The sequence below is a fragment of the Citrus sinensis genome, chromosome 2 (assembly GCF_022201045.2).
Source record: "Citrus sinensis cultivar Valencia sweet orange chromosome 2, DVS_A1.0, whole genome shotgun sequence".
NCBI lineage: Eukaryota > Viridiplantae > Streptophyta > Magnoliopsida > Sapindales > Rutaceae > Citrus > Citrus sinensis.
In genome coordinates, this window is record NC_068557.1 from 30725784 (window position 1) to 30746909 (window position 21126).

General features: G+C 34.8%; 4 protein-coding genes across 6 annotated transcripts; all 4 read right to left on the bottom strand.

Moving 5' to 3' along the window:
* Nucleotides 1-393: 393 nt before the first annotated feature.
* Nucleotides 394-3348, bottom strand: LOC102616243 (uncharacterized). 3 transcript variants are annotated; one of them, XM_052432598.1, is made up of 6 exons: nucleotides 3126-3348; nucleotides 2641-2755; nucleotides 1819-2332; nucleotides 1296-1363; nucleotides 1082-1138; nucleotides 394-965 (listed from the first exon to the last, which is right to left on the bottom strand). In XM_052432598.1, the coding sequence occupies exons 2-6, from the start codon at nucleotides 2731-2733 to the stop codon at nucleotides 741-743; spliced, it is 957 nt and encodes a 318-aa protein (XP_052288558.1). In that variant the 5' UTR covers nucleotides 2734-2755; nucleotides 3126-3348; the 3' UTR covers nucleotides 394-740. The 3 variants fall into 3 exon arrangements, with proteins under 3 accessions (XP_052288558.1, XP_006467664.1, XP_006467665.1); XM_006467601.4 differs by having other exon boundaries at nucleotides 3107-3347; XM_006467602.4 differs by lacking the exon at nucleotides 3126-3348 and adding an exon at nucleotides 2987-3108.
* A 491-nt stretch (nucleotides 3349-3839) lies between these two features.
* LOC102615955 (U-box domain-containing protein 7) lies at nucleotides 3840-7624 on the bottom strand. The gene is made up of 2 exons (XM_006467600.4): nucleotides 6871-7624; nucleotides 3840-4967 (listed from the first exon to the last, which is right to left on the bottom strand). Exons 1-2 carry the CDS (start codon nucleotides 7332-7334, stop codon nucleotides 4118-4120), a joined length of 1314 nt encoding a protein of 437 aa, XP_006467663.1. The 5' UTR covers nucleotides 7335-7624; the 3' UTR covers nucleotides 3840-4117.
* A 3312-nt stretch (nucleotides 7625-10936) lies between these two features.
* LOC102615652 (ubiquitin-like modifier-activating enzyme atg7) lies at nucleotides 10937-14848 on the bottom strand. The gene is made up of 14 exons (XM_006467599.4): nucleotides 14564-14848; nucleotides 14063-14280; nucleotides 13720-13911; nucleotides 13570-13624; nucleotides 13389-13483; nucleotides 13049-13238; nucleotides 12840-12945; nucleotides 12609-12753; nucleotides 12377-12535; nucleotides 12091-12279; nucleotides 11790-11990; nucleotides 11583-11698; nucleotides 11277-11436; nucleotides 10937-11189 (listed from the first exon to the last, which is right to left on the bottom strand). The coding sequence occupies exons 1-14, from the start codon at nucleotides 14712-14714 to the stop codon at nucleotides 11019-11021; spliced, it is 2148 nt and encodes a 715-aa protein (XP_006467662.1). The 5' UTR covers nucleotides 14715-14848; the 3' UTR covers nucleotides 10937-11018.
* Nucleotides 14849-15897: 1049 nt separating this feature from the next.
* LOC102615360 (transcription factor bHLH30) lies at nucleotides 15898-19180 on the bottom strand. The gene is made up of 2 exons (XM_006467598.3): nucleotides 18252-19180; nucleotides 15898-16639 (listed from the first exon to the last, which is right to left on the bottom strand). Exons 1-2 carry the CDS (start codon nucleotides 18561-18563, stop codon nucleotides 16157-16159), a joined length of 795 nt encoding a protein of 264 aa, XP_006467661.1. The 5' UTR covers nucleotides 18564-19180; the 3' UTR covers nucleotides 15898-16156.
* Between the last annotated feature and the right edge of the window lie 1946 nt (nucleotides 19181-21126).

Genomic DNA, 21126 nt, shown 5'->3' on the forward strand with positions numbered 1-21126 from the left:
ACCCGTCTGTATATTCTTTTACTAATACCGACAAGTCGTAATACTTTCATTCCGTAGCTAAAACTCTTACGACCTGTCGGTTTTCTCTATCATTACCAATCTTTTTATTTTTAGATAAGATCTATCATTACCAATCTACACAACTGTAATCAGGATGTTTATAGGTTCAGTTATGTTGGAGATGCTCTAAGATAAAACATGTTTAAAATTATTAGATATATATTGTTATAGTTATTTTAAATTTAACTACATGATGGTTCTGAGGGTTGCTCTACGTTAGAATTGCTCTAACATGACAGTTGCCGTATATATATTGGAGAAGAGAAAAACCTCAAGTGATGCCACACTGCGTCGCACTCTAACTAATAAATAAATAAACAGGTTGTCTCCATGTCAATGCACAAATTTGGATATTTTCATTACAAATTCCGATGATATTTAAACTGAAGATTAACCCATTACCAAATTATTTTGCCTTCAAAGTTTTAGTTACAACTTAGAAAAGCTAATAGCAATTCAAATTGGCAAATTGTAGGCCCTATACCACTAATTGGAGTTCACTCGAAAAGAAGGCGATGTGACATACTCAGCATCCATTAAATGAAAACACCAAAATTCCGAATCATCACTCATCACGCGTCGAATTTGAAGCATAAAATCCTAAGCCTGATCATCTAGCTGGGGGCAAAAATATCATCTGAGGTACCCCAATTATTGCACAATACGTTGTTGTAGTTCGACTAAACAATCACCCAATCAGAATCACAAAACTCCTGTTCTTCGGTTGTAGTCATGGATGCTCTAAGATTTTCTTCTTCTTTTACAATTCCATGGAGATTCTGTGTTATTGTCTTCATCATTGAATAATATGGCTGAACCTGTCCCGAATATGTAATATGAGCCTGTTGCCGTCTTGATATCGGCAGAGCAATTGCCGTAGCTTCCAGATAATCGTTAATATTTTTCTGACAGAAACAAGAGACGAGAGAAAATATGTCACAGAGTATTGTATGTGAATTAACTTCAGAAGAAAGAGACTTGATGCTTATATATATATATTGTTAGAAAGAGAGAGTCTTACTTCCAACTCTGGATCCTCTTCCACTAAGCGACTGCAAAGATAATCCTCATAGTTTTTCTAATAGAAAAAATAAAGAAGAGGAAAAATATTCAGTCAAATGTAAGCAAATTAACTTCAGAAGAGAAAACTTAATTGTAATTCTTCAAGTGTTTTTTTTTTTCCCCTCAAAATTCTAAATATTTTCTCTATTTGGTGGAAAGAGAGGTAGTCTTACTTCCAATCTTTGACCCTGTAAGACAGAGCGGTCTTCATTATGTGAGATGTCTCCTGCAATAGTGTCATCTGAGAAACCAAATATGGCAGTGTTAAGTTGTATGGGAATAGCTACTTTGCTCTATGACAATCACATTGATTGGCCAAAAGCAAATTAAAGTCGCAACTTTTTTGGGATGGTGTTTCTGCGTGCAAACTGTGCAAGTGATAAAAATTTATATAAGACACAGAGTACATTACTTTGGTCAACCCACAATCAGTAAATCACAATACATTCACTCATAAAAATCTGATGTGATGAAAATTTACCCCTAACAGAATTACTCGAAAATGCAAGGGCAAGAGAAACAGTAAATCGTAGGTGTAAACGATTTGACTTACAGGAAGAATAACAAAGAGAAGACTTATCACCAGTTTTGTAAAGACACAGAATGGGGTAATTTCAATACAAAGCTCAAACAGACGCTAAGAAGGCACGGTGAAATATGTCAACAAACAGCAAAGGGAAAGATTAAAACTATTACCAGGTGATGCTGTTGAGGGATCAGCAGGAGTGACTTCAACATCCAGAGCCAGACTTTCACAGGATTCAGTAGAATGATCAGAATAAGAAGGCAGAGGACTGGAGATATAAGAAGATGCATCTTTAGTGTTATTGCTCTCTTCCTCATTTAGAGAAACAACATCTGACATCTCATGCTGAAGCAGCTTATCCTCTTCAAGGTTATTGCCCTCTTCCTCTTTAGGGAAAACTACTACAGACGTCTCGTGCTGAAAATGCTTTTCCTCAACAAGATTTTCATTGTCAATCACCTCTGACTTCGCAAAAGCCCCAGCAGAGGATGTGCAGCGCAAATGATATTCCTTTTCACGATGGTCGTTATCAGTGTGTATGTTTGAAGAATCGGAGTCCCCGACATCAATTTCAGAAGCTGGCTCTTTCTCTGTACTCGCCGAAGGCAAGAAGTGATCTTCTTCCACCAAATCCCGGCAATATTGCATTACGGTCTGTAACTGGTTTGAAACAGCAGTCAGTTCCTGTCAAGAGCGGAATCAATTTCGTGAGAGACTGTCATGATACTTTCATTATCCCTCCATTTTTATGACAGAATGATCGGCTACTTCATTAGGGATGATGTAAGAATTCATGCACGCGCACAATAGGACATAAATTTAAGACTCTCATAGAAGATCAAAGAAGAAGTTTTTGACATTCATTTTCTTTTTACTGAAAATATGAACCACTTTGGGATTCTTTCTATCGAGAGAAAGCAGTACATGGCAAGAACACATAAAAGAAAATAATCTCATACGAAAAAGGTTAAAAGGGAAGAATAACCCGATACCTGACGCGCAGCAACATCAACTTCCGAAAACAAATCTTCAAACTTCTGGACAATGTTACCAAGCCAGGATGTTCCTTCGCCGCCGTCATCCATAGGGAACAAATTCAACCACACTCTGCCATAAGATACAAAAGAAGATGATAAGTACTTCACCACCAGGTTGGCGGTGTACAAACAACTGTAACAGATATAGCCTCAGCAATAAAATAAGCAAAGGCTTTAGATTGTTTGAAAATCAATAAGCAACAATTCTTCACTGATTCCAGAATCAGTCAGTATTTCGTTTCTCGCCGTCCTATTATTGTCATAGGCAGAATTGATGTTGATTTAAATCGGAGAAACTAACACAAAAGGAAGCCAAATTATGAACAAATGGAAGAGCTAAAAACTCCAAACGAACAAGACAGAGCCACGCTATGAACGAACAAATTATACACGCATAAACTTTAAAGTTCTGACAGCTTACGGGTTGCAAGAACTGATACCCAGAAACTAAAAGAGAAGTTAAGAAAGAGTGACAGAATTAATAGTAGTGAAAGTGAAAGTGAGTTTTGAAAATGCTTGGTGTCCGTATCCTATTCAATTTCGAATCAGGCTTTTGTTCTGCCTTTTCCTTTGCTGAGTCATTCAACACTTTGAGTTTGTCAGTAGTTTCATAAAAAAATACGGTACAATCTAAGCGAACCGGATACTAAATTAACAACCGGTTTAGTTTCTGTCCACCTTTTTCTCCCTATTCGTTACTAATTGATACTGCCCCCTCGATTTATTAGGAGATTTATTTGCCTGGTTAGATTCAAATAATTGGGTATGATGAAAAAGAGAGGAAAAAAAAAATTCTACGCGCTTAAAATAAATTATTTTGTTAAATAAATAACCTGCCACATAATTAATAAGAAAAAAAAAGTACTCAAATCATTTTAATGGCGATTTAGCTATAGTTTTTTAGTTTTTAGTAATTAACAACTTTTATCTATGAAACACACTTAATTTTTTCTCCATCAGATCACTTATCATATATTTGTGGAGCAGAAATTCACTAAAAATTTGGAAGAGAAACTTTTTTTTTGGGGGGGGGGGGGGGGGGGGGGGTTAAGTATCGGACAAATCCAAATTTTTATTATAAATACTCAATTCACACAAAATATTAATTAAAATGTGAAAAGAATGATGGTTAATTAGTTTCTCATAATACTCGTAAAAATTGAAGGAATACGAGCTTTTTAGGAGAGAGATATTGACTGCTATTGGATTTAATTGCATGAACAGGAACTGCTCAGTTAGTGCGGTAGGGAAGTAGTGCAGGGACAATCATTATCCAAGGGGACAATTAGTGCCTCCACACCTTGTATAGCTTTGGTATTTATTACTCATGATATACAATTTTTGTCATCAGTTACTGCACAAGAAATGCAAATTTCTTCCTAGAATCAGCAATTATCAAATTGCTATAGAATTGCATGCCGGATTGAAGGTTTTAGTAAGGCAAGCTCTTACAACTTGTGCTAATTACCAAGGACTTGAGCTTGGAGGAATCAGCAGCAGCGTTAGCTCTTCTTGTTATCATTTCCAAATTCTTATGAAGACTTTGCTGCACCAAATTCTTCATCATTTTCTTCCCCTCTTGGGCCTCTCTTGGACTAACAGGCGACCCAATTGAAACTCTTCTTGTTTGAGGCCCGGAATGAGGCCCCATCTTAGCTTGCCTTTCATCCTTAAACCATTGCAATAATTTCGAAGCCCTCCTTTGTGCTAAAGGGCTACCCAATAAGGCTAGTTGTAGACTCACGTGAACAATTCCTGACTTGGCCATTTTATCTCTTTGTTCTGAGCTTTGATGAGCCAAAATCATCAAAATGTAAGCTGACAATTCTTGACACTTGGGTTTCTCTTCCCATGTCAAAATCTCTATCAAACTTTCAGGCACTAACGGACTATCCTCCATGGCTTTCTTTCCCGTTGATGTTACCACCAAGTTCCCTAATGTTGCCAGGGATTTTTCTGAAAGACGTTCCTTCATTGAACAAAGCTTCAGGAGGGTGTGAACCACCCCATTTGAGACCATAGGTCTAGCATTGTCCAAAACTGCAGAGAGATTGTACAATGCTCCAATGCATAACTCTTTAGTTTCAACACTTGATCCTGATTCAAGAATACCAACTAGAAATGGCAGAATTTCGGACGATGAAAGAGGGATGTGTGTGTTTGCTAGAGAAGACAACGACAGTAGCAGTTCCCCAAATTCGTGTCTTGTTGATTCATCAACTGCATCAACATTCTTTGGTAGTTTTGTCAAGATTCCTGCCTCTACCATAATCGCCTTGTTCCTGATCAAAGTATAAAAAATAAATAAATAAAAGTTAGGAACAAAATTGAAGCACTAAATGGTTGACTTATGATCAAAAAATAAAAGCAAAATTTAAATCAACAAATATTGACTTTGAAATCCCAGTTGATTAATTGTAGTAATACGAAAATTCAATAGTCCATAAGGTAGATGAACCAAAAAGTACAACATTATTGCTGGGTAATTAACAACCCAATAAAATAAAGAAGTTGGGGAATGAGAAATCAAGGATTTGGATCTGATTTGAAAGGTGAAGGTCGGCAAATTATTTGTTTATTGTGTAAATGAAGATCATGAGGAATCTCATCATGCAACTGCACTAAATATTTTTGTCGGGCTGTAATTATTTTCTTATTAGAGACAAAATATCAACAGCCAAAGTTGGCAAATATAATTGTCTGCCGACTCTTGTTGCGGCAATTGGTGCTTAGTGGACAGTCAGCACACCATGCGGCCAACTGATTCATGCACATTTTTGCTTAATAATTTGTTTAGGAAAGCCTTTGCCTTGACACTGGATCTTTCATTTGTAAAGGGTTTTGTAGACTTTTGGTTTGGAATGTTTGGTTATTCCTTAACTATTATTGAAGATATATTAGTGAAGAAAGCAAAAAATTTGGTACTTTTGCATATTGCAAAAAAACATTGGTACTTGCGGTACTCAATGTCCTTAATATACGTTAAATTCAACAAGTTAAATTCTGCATATTATTACATAAGTTATTTGCCTAAAAAAGTCAAATATTGCTGGTGGCCTAAAGGGCAAGCTCCACGGTCCCCACTACAAATTTCTTGATATATTATGTATAGAAATTTTTTCTATCATATCAACTACTAAATTAAAGTCATTGATAAGTTATAAATTAAAAAAAATAATAATATACTACATGATAAAATATATTTTATTATAATTTTTTTTTAATTTTTCCTAATTTTAATATAGTAAAATATTCTTACTTGAAAAATTATTACATACAAGTAGTGATCTGATAAAAATTTTTTGACTTTCTTAAAATTTGAGACGAATTGACAATAGTGTAAACATAGTTTTACAATATTGTTTAATAAAATTATAAAAGTATGTTCATATTATTGTCAATTCGTCATACGTTATAAGTTTGGATTAGAAAATTTCCTATATAGAGTGTCCTTATTTTTTTTTTTTTCATGCAGATATGCTATTAAGGCATATGACTTTATAATTCATTGGACACCGACTCTATTAAATAATATGGCTTAATAGTATGTTCACATAAAAAAAATAATGAGAGAGCCCACATAAGAGAATGATAATATATATAATTGTATTCAACCAATTAAGTTGTCTGTACATCAAAGTTAATGAATTTTGATTAATTTTTACAGGTATTATTATTATTATTATTATTGTTAACTAACCTAACAAATTTCCGAGATAATGAATTTTGATTTATTTTTATAGGTCCTTTATAGTGTATATGACCTAGAAAAGTACAAAACGGAACTCCATTATTTTCAAACACAGTAGAAACTTAGCGAAAGTCCAAATTCTAGCAGCCCCTTGGAAAAAGCGAAATTTTAGTTTTGTTAAGTAGAACACCAATTGCTAAATAAAAAACAAAATAATATCTAAGAGTTGTCTTGTACCAGTCATGCCCACTATATGGCCTATGCTCATAATTCACAAGTGGAGTCACATCCCTTCAAAAATCAAAATGCATGTATCTATCCTCCTTAATAAAATTAATTGAAATTAAATTAATCACCATGCATTTTATAAATACAAATTTATATTAATTAAATAAACTCAGATTATAGATGCCATGAATCCAAATCTTATTGTATAATAAAAAAATTCACAGATTAATAAACTAATATTAGCAGCATATGGATTAAGAACTTACGTGTATGTTCCATTAGCAAGCTGGATCAAAGCCTTGATGGCGGCCCGGCGGCGACCGATGACCTCCGTGGAGACCATGGAGACCAGCATCTGAATAACACCAAGCTCAGCCATCAACTTTTTGATCTTGACATCTTCTTTAGCAAGTTTTTCAATTTCCTTGGCAGCCATCTCCTTTTCTTCCCAGCTCCCAAAGTGAAGCCTCTTCACTGATTTTTGCAACAACACACAATCATCTTCTTCAATATCGCTTTGCTCATGATTCTTCTCCTCTATAATAACTTGCTTCTCTTCTTGGCTATTGATATTCTTTAACGTCCTTGATTTTTCATGATTGTGATTGGGTTCATTCTGTCGCCTGCGTGCCGATTTTGATTGAATAAACTGGCGGATACGAGAAAAGAATTGGAGTCTCATGTAAGAAGATGAAGGAATAGACATATTTTGTGTCTGAGAATGAGACATGTAATATATGTTGAAATTTTAGATGCTGTTTTAAGGGGCTTGTGTTACTTTATACTATGTATGATAATAACGTACGTGGTCTCTCTATTCTATACATATATAAAATAATAATAATATTCAAACTAAGAAAAAGCGCTTGACTTTTTGAGAGAATATGCAAGGATTGATATGAAGACAAGAGAGAAGATGACTTCGAAAGCCAAAACAAAGAGGGAGCATGAAGCACATGCAAAGGAACAGTATTGTCTCGATTAATCTCAGAGAAGGTGGCAGATTTTTAATTAGTACACATAGCACAAGAACTCTCCTTCCGTTTTAGCCAGCATGTGCATATTACCAACCTGCCAAGAATTTAATTACCGAGATCCCATTTACTTAAGCTAATAATAATATATTAAGAAAAGATCAAAATTATATATATATATATATAGTGTGTGTGTGTGCGCGCGCGTGTTAATGGGACCTATTTAGTACCAACTCTATATTGGGTAGTTTCTTGGATAGCAGAATCAGACAGCTAAGAGCCTTAAGACATTTGTTGAATTAACGTTCCCACTAAGCCTTTAAAGTCCTTGGCTTTTTGGGCATGGCGCTAACTGCGTGCGTTTGGTTGATCATTTAATGAGTCGTTTTAAGGCTCAAGTAAATTATATTAATAACTGTGGATCTTGATGTTAATCTTTGTTAGCTACAATTATGGCGATATGTGGTATTCAGGGAGCGTCAGCCTTCCATATTCGCTTAAGATTTACGTACCACGTGGCACTCATGCAGCGGACCAAGGGTTTAGGTCAGTCCTTAACTTATTTATTTCTTGTTTCTGTGTTGGTTAGTGAGGAAATCAAACCCGTTTCAGTGCTTTGATATTCTCACATGCACGGTTGATCTCGTAAATTTTTGCAGCAACAAGGGTGGATCAAGATTGATTTAATTAGAATATAAATGATCCCCAAAAAAAAAATTATATACGTCGATTGATTTTTTTTCCTTAATTGCATAAATATGTTAATTGATTTGTTTTCTTGACTGCATGGTTACATATTAATGTTATAATAAATGTGGGCGTCGACAAGAAAAAACAGCATATGTGTTGCCATTTTCATGTCTAAAAAGCAAATGTGTCAACAATTTTCCATAAGAAATCAGTGAAGGTCGAAATTCTTACCGAATTTTACAGAACATAGATGACCAGAAGGATTAACTATCCTTATCATCTACTGGCCAACAATTCATGTGTGATCGCGTTGTTTTTCACGTGGGATAATCCCCTTGGTTCATCACTTCACATTAGTGGCACGAAGAAAAGAGAAGAAAACTTTAAACCCAGTAATCGATAGGCAATTCATATTTATGGCTTAGGAGTAATTGTGAAAATGAAATTAGCTAGCTAGCCAATTACCATGGGTAGGCCGCCCGCCTTGGTCAGGAATATACTTGGCAATTGGCATAGCCATCATTCTTAATGCACCACTTCACGCCACAAAAAATTGATTTTGCTGAAAAGATGGGCAAAATTGCACTATGGCATTTCCAGTTCCAGGTCATATTCCACTGCAAGTTCAAATGTGCAGATGTCAAAATTGCCCGCTTGTGAAATAGGTAATCCGTAATTGTGGCGGCAGGACTCAAGTGTATATAATGTTTAATTAAGAAGCCCGAAATTTAGAGAACGCTAGAATAATTAGGCGCTTGTATGAGCCATGAGGTGTGCCACAATTCATCCTTCATCGACTTCTAGGCCTAACGTCGTGTAAGTGTTTGGAAAGTCAATTATTATCTATATGGAAAATCTTTTATTTCTTTTTCTTATTTAGGAGTTTTTTTAAACGTCAAATCTCTGAAATTTTATTAATTTTATATTTTTTAATTTTTTTTTCAATTTAGGTATGATTTTCAAATAAATTTTTGTAATTTTTATCTAATTAAGAAATGATCCGAATAAAAAGTAAATATTATATTTCAAAAATATCTCTATAAAATATATTTATTGCCTAAATTATAAAATCTAATTTCTTTTTTTTTTGTTTTGATTTGTAAGGACATAAATGTTAAATTAATCATGTTTGAGACTTTTTTTATTTATTTATACAAACAAACAAGATACTATTTACATTCAGATATTAAAAAAGATTTACATTTAGATTTTAAAAAAATTCAGACTCATTCAGATTTTAGACCCAAAAAAAAAAAATTGCTTAAGCCTTTTGGATTTTTTTTTAACTAATAATTATTAAAGTTACTCCAAAAAGAAATAACTCCATAACTAGCTGTTAGATTTTTTTTCCCCCTTTGTCAAATTATCGTCCTTCATCTAGTGGTTGTCACCAATAAAATTCTTTTCTAAATTAAATTATTTTGTCAGTAAAGGCATAAATATACTCACGTGGGATAGAGGTACCATGTCATCTCTACTCTCATCGAATAATATCTCAACAAATATATATATTAAGTTCTCCAATCATGCCAAAGAGAGAACAATTATTTGAAACACATTACATATATTTATTAAATTTGTCCTAATAAGACCATCCCGTGTAATTTTTTCTTGCAAGCTAATCCTACATTTATAAGATAATTTGCTTTCTTTAGTAGCAAAACCCCATGGAAGTGCCACGTGAGGGTGACTCGAAAATCCGAATGGAGATTCCACTATGTGGAAGTAGTGAGGGATAAGGGTGGTTAACGTCCACAAACAACAATATCGCAATAGCAAATGATACCAAAATTTATTGGATGATTGTGTCAGCCGCACAACAACATCAACATCGACTATGATGGTTTTGAGACTCGTTCGAGACCAAAAAATTGCACGAGCCACAACATAAGACTTTTTCGCTAGACTTTTTTGTACAATTAATGTTGCTTTTCATGCCTCAAATTTTTCCAAGAGAAGCTTAACGAGAATTTCTGGATTATTTGACTTGGTGAAGATTGTGTTTCAAGGCTTACGTTTGACTCGTTGTTGGAAATTGCGTTTGTACAGAGAAATGTTTTTGTGATGGTATCCAAGATTGATAGGGCCGCCTGCAGCCTGCCTAATGTTAGTTCGAAGTTGAAACTTTATCGCTCCGATTGTTTCAATTATATCATCATTGCAAGTTCAAAAGCAAAGGGAGAAAGAAAAGGACTCCAAAGACTTCTAAGTCTTTGCATAACTTTCATAAATCATGATGGTTCCTGAATTTGTAAAAAGATAGTCTTGCTCAAATTCTTATGAATCAAGCAAAGGGAGGTAGAAAATGAACTTTTAAGTCTTTGCATAGCTTTCATAAATCACGATAGATCCTGAGTTTGTAAAAAATAAGGTCTTGCTTAAAATCTTATGAATCATGGAAATTGTCAAGTTGTTTCCGGTTTAAATGGGGGGGGGGGGGCGGGGGGGGGGAGCCGAAGTAGGGTGGCAATCGAGATTGGTGAGTCGAAATTTCTATGTTTCATGCTTTACGCACCAGCCGGAAATCGACCCCGGCTCTACACATGTTGATAACAATTTAAAATTATATTTTCTTTATTAAAAGGTGTTGCTTGGGACAAAAGTAAAAAAAAAAATGTCCTTGTACAATTGATATTGCTATGGAAAATGGAATCTAAAGCACTATATATAAATTATAATTAGAAATTTATTTGAATTAGTTTTGTACATTTGATATGGTACAGAAAATGGGATTTAAAGCAAGGAACCAGTCAGATTTCAACACAATCATCTTCATTGTCTGATTCATAATCCCAGTCCACATGAAAAGAGTTGGCTGATTTCTTCAACTCTGTTAGTCCTGTCAGATCCTCCAGATAGGTAGGATGATTGATTGCTTGTAGTATGAACTCCATTCCTCTTTTCCGATATTCGGATACCACCTGAAAAGTCCGTCAAGATAAGAATTAAAGTACCCCATTTAAAACTTGATTAAGAAAATAAAACAAGATTGAATTATCTGATCTCACAGTGCTGCAACAAGCTGTGCAACTGTTTGAGGAGTGGCCAACGAGTGTCATCTGAGAAAACTGAGAAAGGGAACCTCGAATCTGGTGAGGTAAAATGCCAAGAGGTTGTTCACTGCTTCCACTATCAATGGAGTTAGCAAACTCAGCCCCAGCATATATCCTGTCCATGTGAAATTGGACCCCAAATTCCATGTCAAACGCAAAAATAAAGGAAAGTGTAAGTTCTATTTAACTCTTAATCACTGTGACATAATCACAGAAAATGTCACAGTTGGCAGATCCTTCACATAGTCTTTTTGAAATTACCCTTTAGGATGATGCAGGACCCCAACGAACAGTTCAACAGCAAGAGCCGAAGCAATAGGAGCAAGTCCCGGACGTGTAACAGTACATTGTTGGTCCAGAGTGCGGTTGGCAGTTGACTGCATGGGTAGCATAAGAGTTATTATTGAACTTGATAGATGCAAAACAAGTGTGACGCGTCATTTTTTTATTTTAAATTCAAGATATTACATCAGTTGGAGCAACCACATCATTGCAGAAGTAACAGCCCAATCTTTGCCCTCCATCTCTATTATTTAGGCCAAGGTTATCCATATCAGCAGATAAACCATTTACAGCTTCAGTTTTAACATCATGGGTAATGCTGAAAGGACCAGGTCCATGGCGCATAACTAAGAAGCTGTCAAACCCAAGAGCTGCAGTTATTGTAATCTGCAAACAGATGAATGTCATATCTTTAATATGAATAAAAGCTAGTGGAAACTGTCATAATAATTCTACCAAGCCGGGATATAAGCTCAAGGATATAGACCTTGTTAGTATTGGCACAAAGAAGTGTGGGGAGCCATCGACTTTCCCTTGTATCAGTTAACAAGAAAATTGCATCATGAGAAAGAATCAAATCAGTCAGGCGTCTACAGTCATCAAGAACACTATCTTCTTCTTGACAAGGCACTGGATGCCCAGGCATTGGTATAGCCATTACAACACCTTCTGCCGCCTGACATGAATAACAGAACAGATGCAGAGAATGAAAAAAGAATTTTAATTAGGTGGTTGAGCCTTGCATGCTAAGGCTACAGGACAAAACCAATTACCACGGCTGGAAATATCCTCTCAAGGCTTTTCACTGCTGCCATTGCTTTAAAATCACCACCATTGAGGCAGTCATCCAATGTATAAAGCGACTGCCTCAATGGATTAGACATTGCCACTCTGCCATTGTCAAGTAATGTAATTTTCCGGACACCCCAAGCCTGAAATATGCAAAACCTTTAATTTCGCATGAGATAGAATCTAAGATTATGATTACATTCTATCAACACTCACCATAAGCATGCGAGCAACCTGGCATCCAAGAGTACCTGCTCCTAGGAGAAGACACTTCCGAGAAGATAAGATGTCTAGGTTCAGAGATGGCAACTGACGCCATCTCATTAATTTTAAATTCAAATCTGCAGCAGATATGGCCAACCTGTAAAAGTAGCTGACAATTGCTCAGGAGAAAAGAAAAAAAGGGATAGTAGTACAGATTACAAAGGGACAATGCACAAAGCATACCTAGTTGGATCCATAGATTTAGCAAGGCTAATACACCTAGGTACTTTCCTCCCTTTGTTAAGTTCCCATCCCACTGCATTGGGAACACATTGATGATCCCCCCATCCTAAGCAAATATTTGCAGAATCAACCAACTGCCAAAATTCAAACTGTCTAAAGGGCTAATCTAACAATCAGAAATAGAAGTTCCCCAATATTTTCTGCTTTACCTTGTGGTACTGTAATCAATGCTTCACCAACAAGGGACAAGCCCAGATCTGTGAAACCACGGTTCTCTCTGTAGCATAAAAAGAGAACTGACTTGAGTTTCCATCTCGTTAAAATAAGTGCGAGGAAGTTGCGAAGAGGCCAACCGGGGTGGTTTTGAAGATGACATGGATCATAAAAACCAAATAGCAACTGCAAAAATAATGTCTAGTTGCTTGAGAAAGAAGCATCAACTATACCCATTTTGATAAATTATTCCAATAATTCATCAAAATAGCATTCCTAAAATCACAAACCAGCTTACTTCCACCAAAAAAAAAAATTGAAGTTATTGGCACAGACCTTTTGACCATCACCTTCGCAGGCTTCCCAGTCCTTCAGATGCCTAATAGTAGCACGTGAATTTGGAGCAATAGTGAGCAAAAAATATGGCACATCTGCAGCACACTTACATGATCAAGGTTTCCCAAAAAAAGACTTTTGAAAGTACAAAAAGAGAAACATACACAAATACAACTAATACCGGCTGTTAAGCTTGAGTTACGCCAATCACTACAAGCTGCTGACACGGATTCTGCCTACACATAGCAGAAAATTCATAACATTGAAACAGCAAACAGAAAAGATAGATTATCCTGTTCCTGGTAAAATCGCAATTCTGATTAGTGATCACCTCTTGTGAGCTAAACCATAGTGAAGCTGGCTTCAAATCAACAACGGTTGCTGGAGGGTCCAGCACCAGTGCAGGGAAAGCAAACCAGTAGTGAAAGCTCCATTTCTTCAAGTCTGCAAACGAGATAACCAGGAACCTTGATAATACTGTACTGTCCTCTACAGCTTTACCGGAGTGAATGTCCTCCCAAATCTAAGTTTCAACAAACAGCACAATCCTTATGAGATACACACACACACACTCTCTCTCTCTTCCAAAATCAAGTGAATTGCTACTACTGAGTACATACGTTACTATCTGAAGCACATATCTGATTGATGAAGAAACCCTATGAATGGTTTACCTTCTTTGCTTCTTGTTTGAGCAAGCTTTGTTTGTCAATGGTATAAAAACTTTCCAGTGTGTTTGAGTTGTAGAGGGTGCCTGGGACAGTGCATTTGTTGCGACTCCCACGGCTGATTTCTGCCGTTGATGACTGCTCATCGGAATCAGATGGTAAAGATTCCGTAAGAAGAGACAAATGATTTGACACTTGCAAGTGTGAGCAAGGAGCATAGAACCCTGCAACATTATCAGTTATAACTTTAGTTAAAAAACTTCAAAACCTTGCATTACAATAATTTTTCACTAAATCTGGAAACAAAAGGCTCGCAAGATTCACATTCAGTTATGGCAGAAGTTGTCAAACAAGGACCGAAAGAATATATTACTATCATGAGTTGGACTGAATTGAGAATAAGACAAAAAACCAAAAAAAGAAAATTCATTAATTTCTTATATAATAAAACGGATCATGATCAAATAACGCAGTCAATAGTGATAATTATCGATGAAGAAAAAGTACCGGTGATGGGAATGGGAGACTCGTCGATGCCGAGCTTGTTGAGCTTAAGAGAAGACAATCTGTGCCAGAAACCCTCGTCGACGGAGCTCTGAAACGGAGCGAATTGAAGTATAGATCCGCCCCCGCTCCCGCTCTCTCGTTTAGCGGCCATTACCGTTCGTTTTCCAGGTGATGTTTGTGAGCTTATTATGTTGTTTAATGAACGGAGGCAAGAAATTATTTAAGGATATCGTTGGGGAAAACGATACCGTGTCGGGTTCGGCACGGTTCCTTCTGTACGACGAATCCTTTTCCGTTTTGGTTATTTTATTTCGGCCTTTTAAGAGCTTGCCACGTCAGCACCCGCCATTTTGCATTTTGTCCTTCCATTTTTTTTGGGTAAATTGCATTTACTGTTTTAGGATGTGTTTGGGATTGAGGTGCTGTAGCTTTTAAACTATAGTTATTGTGAAAAAAAAATTGTAATTATGAAATAAAAGTTAATAATATATAGTAAATATAAATTTTAAATAATAATTTTATCAAAATTATTAAAGATATAATAAATTTTATATTACACAAGTGAAAAATTATATCAATATAGCTTAAAAGCTACAGCAGCTAGTGTTTACCAAACACTTTAATGCTGTAGCTTTTAAACTACAGCTGCCCAACCTCAATCTCAAACGCACCCTTAGTATTTAGTCTAACTGCGGTCAAATTTCTCTAGCCTGAAAAATTGTCAAAATAAGTTTCAAATGTAGTTTATTATCGTTGGGGAAAACGATACCGTGTCGGGTTCGGCACGGTTCCTTCTGTACGACGAATCCTTTTCCGTTTTGGTTATTTTATTTCGGCCTTTTAAGAGCTTGCCACGTCAGCACCTGCCATTTTGCATTTTGTCCTTCCATTTTTTGGGTAAATTGCATTTACTGTCTTAGTGTTTAGTCTAACTGCGGTCAAATTTCTCTAGTCTGAGAAATTGTCAAAATAAGTTTCAAATGTAGTTTATTATTTTCTCTTCATTACATTTTTTTTTTTTTTAGAGATATTTTCTTATAAACTATTAGTCGTAGTATTACAATTTATTTAAGGATAACATAAAGTAGATAGAAAGTTTTCGATATTCTCTACGTATGTATAAATTTTTTTATATATAATTTTTTTTCAAGGTTAAAAGATTATGTTCGTCTAAATTAGGTAAAAATTCAATAAATAAGAAAATAAATGTTAGAGTTGGAATCACCTTTTTTTGTTTTTTCTTTGGGGAAAATGATTTTAGTTATGTTGCTTGGATTTGTTCCTCTAAACGATGCTTTTAACCATTTAAATCTCAGAATGAAAGCAAAAGGGACTTGTATATCAACTGGCTTCCACAATTTTATTGTTGAGTTTTCATACAGTCTGATACATAAAAATACATCCACACGATCACCATTGCAGGGCCTTTGTGGTACAAGCAGCTTTGTCATCAGCTCTTTATGTAATAAAGTATGTATTTATATATATTACAGGAACAGTAATTTGGTTTTTAGAGGTCCATGACCGCACAGAAGCCAGTATCTATCTCCATATAGACAGTGCACATTGTCACCATCAACACTAACAAGGGATCTAAAGCTCTCGAGAAGACGAGCTGGAGGAGTCCAAAAAGGAGATCCTCTGCCTCTTGTTTGGAAGTGTTGTTCTCGGAGAGTATTCCGGCGAGGGAGAAGCTTTCTCCAACACAGAATTCAGGGCCTGCTGAACATCATTTGCAAGAGTTTGGGATGCCTCAGCATTCCCTTCTTTGCAGCTGGTAAAAACAATGACATTCTTCAACCGGCCTCCCAATGTTGATATTTCTGCCTTCAGCATCTTCAGCGGCAGGGCATCAAGAGCTTGTCTTAGATCAGACATTAGCTCAGGCCGGTACTCGCAGCAGATAGATGCCTTGTATAGAAAGTCTGCATCTCCGGCTTCCTCATCATTATATGGTTCAACTTTCACTTCATCAGCGTCGGTTGGGATGAGAAAACCTTTGCTAGCTTCAATTGCATTGGTTTTCAGTTCTTTTACTTGGCGAATGACTTCGGCAAGCAAGGTGGCCTTGTCCATCTATGAACAACAACCAAACCTCAGTTAGAACAGGCCACATAAATGATCTCAAGCTGTCACTATGATTATTACATCATAGCTTGCCAGGTTGACTCCTAAGCTTATTTTATTAGATAAGTAAATCATCATTTCAGTTTAAATATATGTAGATTTGCTGATCGCAGAAGTTTGTTTGTTCCTTGATTGAACTGCCAAACATGATAACTATTGATAAGTTGAGCAACAGACATTTAAGCCTCAAGTAATATATGCCAAGAAATACACCTCATAAGCATCTATAACAGCTAACAGAAGAGCTGGCATGTTGCCCCACAAAAGGAGGTAATCAATATAATATCACCACTTGTCAATTCGAAATCATATATGGTCTGCTACCAATTAAGCTTTGACAGCAATATAACAAATGTATGGTCATAAGTCATCCCATAAATTTATATGTTGTTTAACCACCATATGATCATCAAATTAGTTAATAATTAGGTTGACCTTTGCTAGGATGAAAGTTTTCAACCTTATTAACTATATAGGTGCCTTTCACTTTCACTCTAGCAAATGGTTTTTTTTTTTAAAAAAAAAATAAAAATTAGGATTGCTTCTGAGCTTTCACCAGTTGGAAGATCTTCATACATGATAACATAAAGAAACGCTGAAGGCGGCATAGCTGAATACTTTAGTTTCTAATCAACATACAACAGGTTCTTCAACAAATCCCTGGGATTGTTACCCCTTTTCCCGGCCCTTAGCTTGGCAGCGACCGCCTTCACTTTATTTTTGCAAACTTCTAACAAATTTCAATCCAAGAATTTTCTATAGACAAACTTGGACAAGTGATTTCAAAACAGAGAAACCAATTCACTCATTCAGAATCATGAACATCCAGCTGATAGAAAACCAAAAATTAAATGAATTAAAAGAAGAAAATCGATTAAAAAAAATCCTCAAATCAAAACTCTTATTTTCTTTTGTGAATCAAAAGGGAAATTGTATTCCGATAATCCCGAGCTAAAGAAGCTGTAAGGGAAATGAGGCTTCTCAGAAATATCAGAGTGCATGATTGTAGTTGTTATTACTTTTTTTTTTTTACCCTTAAAAAATTCTTGTAATTTGAATTCAGAAGACCAACCAAAAAAGGCAAATTGAAAAGATCCTAGGGCACAATTTAACTAAGCAAGGTGAATAATAGCAGACGTAGTTTCTTAAGTTCCCAAAATCTCGTTGTTAGCAAACCTGTATAACGAGTCATATTTTTTCGCTTTCTGAAAAACAAAAGGAGGCCGAGTAATCCTCAAGTTTTGTGATGAGCTCTAAACAATGAAAATTGTGAGCTTGGTGTTATTTTCTCCTCTTAACATTCTAGGCAACCAAACGTGATATTCCTCAACAGAAAATAAATCTTATACAAAATTCATCAGCAAGCATTTCTACGATTCAAAGAATGCTTACAAGCTAATTATAAGCATCCACATCAACCCCCGCTTCATCTAAATCGTCATAAAACAAATTTTGTCAAAGGTTCAAAGATCAAATCAACGGGCTAAAATAATTAATTAAGCACATCAATAGCAAAAACTAACTAATATAATTATATAAACCTACATGGAAAAGAAATAACCTTTCCGTTGGGAGGTACGAGACCACGGAGTGTATCAAGATGAGCATTGATCCTCTCTCTTCTCCTCCTCTCTGCTTCACTATGATTTTTCAAAGCAACCATAGCCTTAGCCTCAGATACTTCCTTCTTTCCCACTTTAGCAGGAGCCTTCACAAGCTCGCCTCTTACGCTATCCAACACCAAAGACTGAGGAATCGATCCCCCGCGCAAATTAGCTCCATTAAAACCACCTAAAAATGGATCATAAAGCTTACTAAAACCACCAAAACCTTGCCCAAGTGGAGAATTCTGATCAAAAGAATATGCAGCCATTGTGAGTTTGTTTCTGACAAAGGTTACTACAGGGTTGTTTTACGACCGAAAAATGAAAAAGAAGAGGAGACCAGGAGGGCGAATGGTGGGAGCAAACCAGAAAGAAAGTTTTTGGTCAGGGAAGTTTGGCTTGTTACAGACTTTGATGATGTTGGTAGAGATTCTTCTTCTTCTTGATCTTATGGTGATATATTCCATTACGAAAAAAGTACAAGCTTTCAAGGTGTTTAAAGAAGATGATCAATTGGAAAACATCCACATTTTCTTCTTGAAGCTCTTGAATTCAAGCATTTCTATTGTTTTTTCTTTGGAAAACGTGAGATTCTTGGAGGGTTTTTGTATATAAACAAAGACAGATACTTCTAAAACTTTGAATCGAATCAAGACTTTGTGATTTCAATGAATATTCAAGACAAAAGAGACAAGATTACTAGTCAAATTAAAGAGTTCACGGAGAACTTTTGATTTTGAAGAACAAGAAGAAGACTTTTTCGTTAGAGATAGCAAGGGCAGTCACAAAGTTGCATTATATATACAGATCCAAATTATATGAATGATTGAAATGATCAAATTCATTTAAATAATTTTGAGTTCTTTTTGGCAGTTTTTGAGTAAGTATGTGGTGGGGAAACCCTACAAATAAGTGGTGACTGTTGAGGGATTATACAAACAAAATTTGAAGTCAAATGAATAAAATTGGTGTTTAAGTAAAAAATTTATCATTAAACGATAAGTACTATTTTGATGTGACAATGACCAATAATTGAATCTTAAGTCTAAGAAAAATGAAGTCTAAAAATAATAATGTTTGACATTCAAGAGCTTCTTACTTCAATTGCTTATTATTAATTATGTGCTTGTGATATTGATATGTTTAGGTGTGGAAGTCGTAGAGTTAATAACCATGCTTACGCAATTCAAAAAGTGTATTTAGCATATGTTCTTGCACTAAGAAACTAATACTTCTGAGTACTAGTTTTTTCATGAGAACTAAGTTTATATGGGGATTACATATGATTGTATAAATTTAAATTTATTTATACAAAGAGATTAATAAACTTAAGACTGAACATTAATAAAGATTGGCTTAAATATATAAAAAGATATTGAATAATGATATACCTATAAGTTTTTATATAAGCCAATTTGAGATTGTAGTGGTTGATGAATAAATTATTTCTGTTGTGCGGATTAAATAAGTTACTGATTAAAAAAGTTGACTGATATTTGTAAACTGTGTTGCAATTGATGTGTGTTTGGAAAAGTATAGTACATACGTTTGCTAAATTTTATTAAGAAAGTGTTGTTTTATTATATAATTAGTAAAATTGAAATAAATTTCAATTACCTTTTATTTATATATTAGGATTTATAGAAAATAAGATATAACTGTCTTTTGTTAAAATATTATGGTTATAATAAGAACTTTACAAATGTGTGAAGACTTATTTGATTCATACTTTCAAAAATTAATGTCAAAATAGAGAAAATTATAAAATATGCCGCTTTTAAAAGAATTTTACCATACGTCATTTTTGCCAAAGAGTGATGATACAACCACAAACTTATCTTGTACAAACTGATTTGACATTAATTAATTGGTTGAATGAAAATATAAAATAATAAAAATAGATCATGTGGGTCAATAAATATTTAATTCAACCAATTTTATCATGTTACATAAGTTTGTACAAAATAAATTTGTATAAAAGTTTGTGGCTATATTATTACTTTTTGCCAAAACTAATGAAAGAAGCCACTTATAGCTTTCCTCAAATCCCAAATGGACCCATAAATTATTTGATAGCTTACAAAATATGAAGGATTGGTTGGATAAAAATATCACAAGGTCCGCATTTCTTAAATGCTTCTACTTTTTAATCAATTCAAATTCATATAATGTAAGTTGTTAGCTCAACTTATACCAGGTATTCATTTAATAATAAAGATACACATCCTAAATTTTTTAATCCTAAATTTAATCTCAAATGACGTGTCATTAATTGAATTGTTGGTAATTATTGACAAGATCCAAGTAAATTAATTGTATTATCTCACCAACCAATTGATGAATGCTACATCATTTAAGATAATTTTTTGAGATAAAAAAATTGAGATGTGTATCACTGCTTATTCATTTAATTATTAATAATTGTATCATTATTAAAAGATATTTTAATAGGACTAAACTTCTACATTTATAATTCATTTCTAATAGTCCATTTGGTTAGGCATTATTTATCTATTGGATATATGTTGATTTGGAACTCTCAACTTCTTTGTCATTTTTTGGGCACAAAGCATGTGTTTTCTTTTGATGTCTTCTTAATTATGGCCAAAAGACAAAATAATATTTGGACGTCAAGAAAAGCTGCCCCATCACTTTATGAAAGCCAATCTTCTCTTATCAGGCATTAACAACTTCCATCGACATCAATATTCAACAACAATTGATTAAAAACGACATGGGCGAAATCAAACCTTTGCTTCAAGAAGCTCATTGTATTTTATTGGGAAGACTTGCTTTTAATAGGTTATGGCCTTCTTGCCTTGTCATCGTCTA

What these genes read in the sequence shown, in the direction of transcription:
- LOC102616243 (XM_052432598.1), bottom strand. Translation starts at nt 2,733, where the DNA reads ATGGATGACGGCGGCGAAGGAACATCCTGGCTTGGTAACATTGTCCAG. An exon ending in TTGATGTTGCTGCGCGTCAG is followed by an intron (nt 2,333 to 2,640) that starts GTATCGGGTTAT and finishes CGCTCTTGACAG; the next exon opens with GAACTGACTGCTGTTTCAAA. An exon ending in TCCCTCAACAGCATCACCTG is followed by an intron (nt 1,364 to 1,818) that starts GTAATAGTTTTA and finishes TTGGTTTCTCAG; the next exon opens with ATGACACTATTGCAGGAGAC.
- LOC102615955 (XM_006467600.4), bottom strand. Translation starts at nt 7,334, where the DNA reads ATGTCTCATTCTCAGACACAAAATATGTCTATTCCTTCATCTTCTTAC. An exon ending in CTTGCTAATGGAACATACAC is followed by an intron (nt 4,968 to 6,870) that starts GTAAGTTCTTAA and finishes TACTTTGATCAG; the next exon opens with GAACAAGGCGATTATGGTAG.
- LOC102615652 (XM_006467599.4), bottom strand. Translation starts at nt 14,714, where the DNA reads ATGGCCGCTAAACGAGAGAGCGGGAGCGGGGGCGGATCTATACTTCAA. An exon ending in GCGAAGGTGATGGTCAAAAG is followed by an intron (nt 13,239 to 13,388) that starts GTCTGTGCCAAT and finishes TTATTTTTGCAG; the next exon opens with TTGCTATTTGGTTTTTATGA. An exon ending in GCACAGCTTGTTGCAGCACT is followed by an intron (nt 11,190 to 11,276) that starts GTGAGATCAGAT and finishes CGGACTTTTCAG; the next exon opens with GTGGTATCCGAATATCGGAA.
- LOC102615360 (XM_006467598.3), bottom strand. Translation starts at nt 18,563, where the DNA reads ATGGCTGCATATTCTTTTGATCAGAATTCTCCACTTGGGCAAGGTTTT. An exon ending in TCGTACCTCCCAACGGAAAG is followed by an intron (nt 16,640 to 18,251) that starts GTTATTTCTTTT and finishes TGTTGTTCATAG; the next exon opens with ATGGACAAGGCCACCTTGCT.